Source organism: Antrostomus carolinensis, unplaced genomic scaffold, assembly GCF_000700745.2.
Source record: "Antrostomus carolinensis isolate BGI_N321 unplaced genomic scaffold, ASM70074v2 scaffold39390, whole genome shotgun sequence".
Classification (NCBI taxonomy): Eukaryota; Metazoa; Chordata; class Aves; order Caprimulgiformes; family Caprimulgidae; genus Antrostomus; species Antrostomus carolinensis.
In genome coordinates this window covers 1,021-2,250 of record NW_010288395.1, presented here as the reverse complement: position 1 = coordinate 2,250, position 1,230 = coordinate 1,021, and the positions used below count along the sequence as shown (strand labels likewise).

The 1,230-nt window shown below is 58.9% G+C and overlaps 1 protein-coding gene across 1 annotated transcript; it reads right to left on the bottom strand.

Moving 5' to 3' along the window:
• Window positions 1–2: 2 nt before the first annotated feature.
• Window positions 3–1,229, bottom strand: MRPL10 (mitochondrial ribosomal protein L10; the record flags this gene model as incomplete). The annotated part of the gene is made up of 3 exons (XM_010166594.1): window positions 3–174; window positions 395–539; window positions 1,098–1,229. Coding segments are annotated over 3 exons (449 nt in total), but the record flags the coding sequence as incomplete, so codon positions are not given.
• Window position 1,230: the final 1 nt, after the last annotated feature.

Here is a 1,230-nt window from a genome sequence, read left to right as displayed (position 1 = left end):
GCTGATCCAGGAGAGCCGTGAGGTGTGCGGGGCCACGCTGGAGCAGGGAGGAGGTCTGGGAGGGCAGGAGGGACAGGGCACCCACTGTCTGCCCCTGAGAGACCTCCAGTGAGGGCAGCTTGGCAAAGTTCTCCACTCCCTGCTTGCTCAGGATGGTGTCATCGATGCAGGCGCCTGGAAGAGAGGAGCAGAGCTGAGGATGGGAGATGGGGTGACAATGCCAGAGCTGTTTCATTTTCCACGAGGAAAGGCTCCTGCAGGGAACCCTGCTCATCCACCCCCTCATTTTAACCGTGACCCCACAGACCCAGCTCCGTTACCGTGGACCCCCCGAGAGGAACCACCCCTCCCAGACCCCAGCCCCAGCTGACAGGGACACAGGGAAGGCTCTCACCCAGGAGGTTGACCTGTGGCACTCCCTTCAGCACCCGCAGCATCTCCTTCACCTTCGTTTCCCGGCTCACCAGCAGGATGTTCCGTGCCACAAAGAGAGGGAGGAGATTCTTGTACTTGGACTGTGACAGCACGGGTCTGACAATCTGGGGGAGACAGGACAGGTCTGACAATCTGGGGGAGACAGGACAGGTCTGACAATGTGGGGGAGACAGCACAGGTCTGACAATGTGGGGAGACAGGCTGACAATCTGGGGGAGACAGGACAGGTCTGACAATCTGGGGGAGACAGGACAGGTCTGACAATCTGGGGGAGACAGGACAGGTCTGACAATCTGGGGGAGACAGGACAGGTCTGACAATCTGGGGGAGACAGGACAGGTCTGACAATCTGGGGGAGACAGGACAGGTCTGACAATCTGGGGGAGACAGGACAGGTCTGACAATCTGGGGGAGACAGGACAGGTCTGACAATCTGGGGGAGACAGGACAGGTCTGACAATCTGGGGGAGACAGGACAGGTCTGACAATCTGGGGGAGACAGGACAGGTCTGACAATCTGGGGGAGACAGCACGGGTCTGACAATGTGGGGGAGACAGCTCTCAAAATGCAGCTTTTCACCCCAAAGGGCACCATGGAGTGATCCCACCTCTCCTCCACCTTCCCCCCTCCCCACCAAACCCACACTGGGATCTGCCCCTACCTCGTTGAGGACAAACTTGACCTCGATGTTGTGTTTCCGGAGGTATTGTCTCATCAGCACCACGTCCTCGTCAGGCATGGAGTTGTACTGACAGACAGCAACCATCCGGTTGTCCCGGAACGCCTCCTCCACC